This window comes from Etheostoma spectabile, unplaced genomic scaffold, assembly GCF_008692095.1.
Source record: "Etheostoma spectabile isolate EspeVRDwgs_2016 unplaced genomic scaffold, UIUC_Espe_1.0 scaffold50, whole genome shotgun sequence".
Classification (NCBI taxonomy): domain Eukaryota; kingdom Metazoa; phylum Chordata; class Actinopteri; order Perciformes; family Percidae; genus Etheostoma; species Etheostoma spectabile.
Window position 1 is genome coordinate 43,802 of NW_022605620.1, and position 519 is coordinate 44,320.

At 55.9% G+C, this 519-nt stretch overlaps 1 protein-coding gene across 1 annotated transcript in view; it reads left to right on the forward strand.

The window, feature by feature from the left end:
* sh2b1 (SH2B adaptor protein 1) overlaps positions 1–519 on the forward strand; it is a 33,742-nt gene that overhangs the window by 26,571 nt on the left and 6,652 nt on the right. Inside the window, 1 exon segment of the mRNA XM_032511870.1 lies at positions 320–494. Within this exon segment, the coding sequence (XP_032367761.1) occupies positions 320–494 (175 nt within the window).

Sequence of the window (519 nt, forward strand, 5' to 3'; positions counted from 1 at the left end):
GACTGGAATATGGGGGCGATGGTCTTGAAGGTTTTATTACCTTGGGGGTACTCTGATTAAATTGAACCCAGTGGCCCAGTGGTTAGCAACGCATCAAGGAGGTTCTGGGTTTGAGTCCAGGTCGTTCTGGGTCTTTCTGTGTGGAGTTGGCATGTTCTCCTCGTGTTTGCGTGGGTTTCCTCCGGGGGCTCCGGTTTCTTCCCCCCCCATAAAGAAATGCATGCTGGGTAGGACTACAGTTGAAAATTAGCCGACTGGCTAACACTGGCGCATATGTCCTAATTAAATAAATAAATCTGCCTGGCTCTCGTCCCCCCAGCACCTCCGTCTGTCCCTGAACGAGGACGGTCAGTGCCGAGTGCAGCACCTTTGGTTTCAGTCCATCTTCGACATGTTGGAGCACTTCCGGGTGCACCCGATCCCCCTGGAGTCCGGCGGCGCCTCCGACGTCACGCTCATCAGCTTCGTGGGCGCCACCGCTCTTCGGCAGCCAGGTACGACCGAGCCTCAGTCGCCACA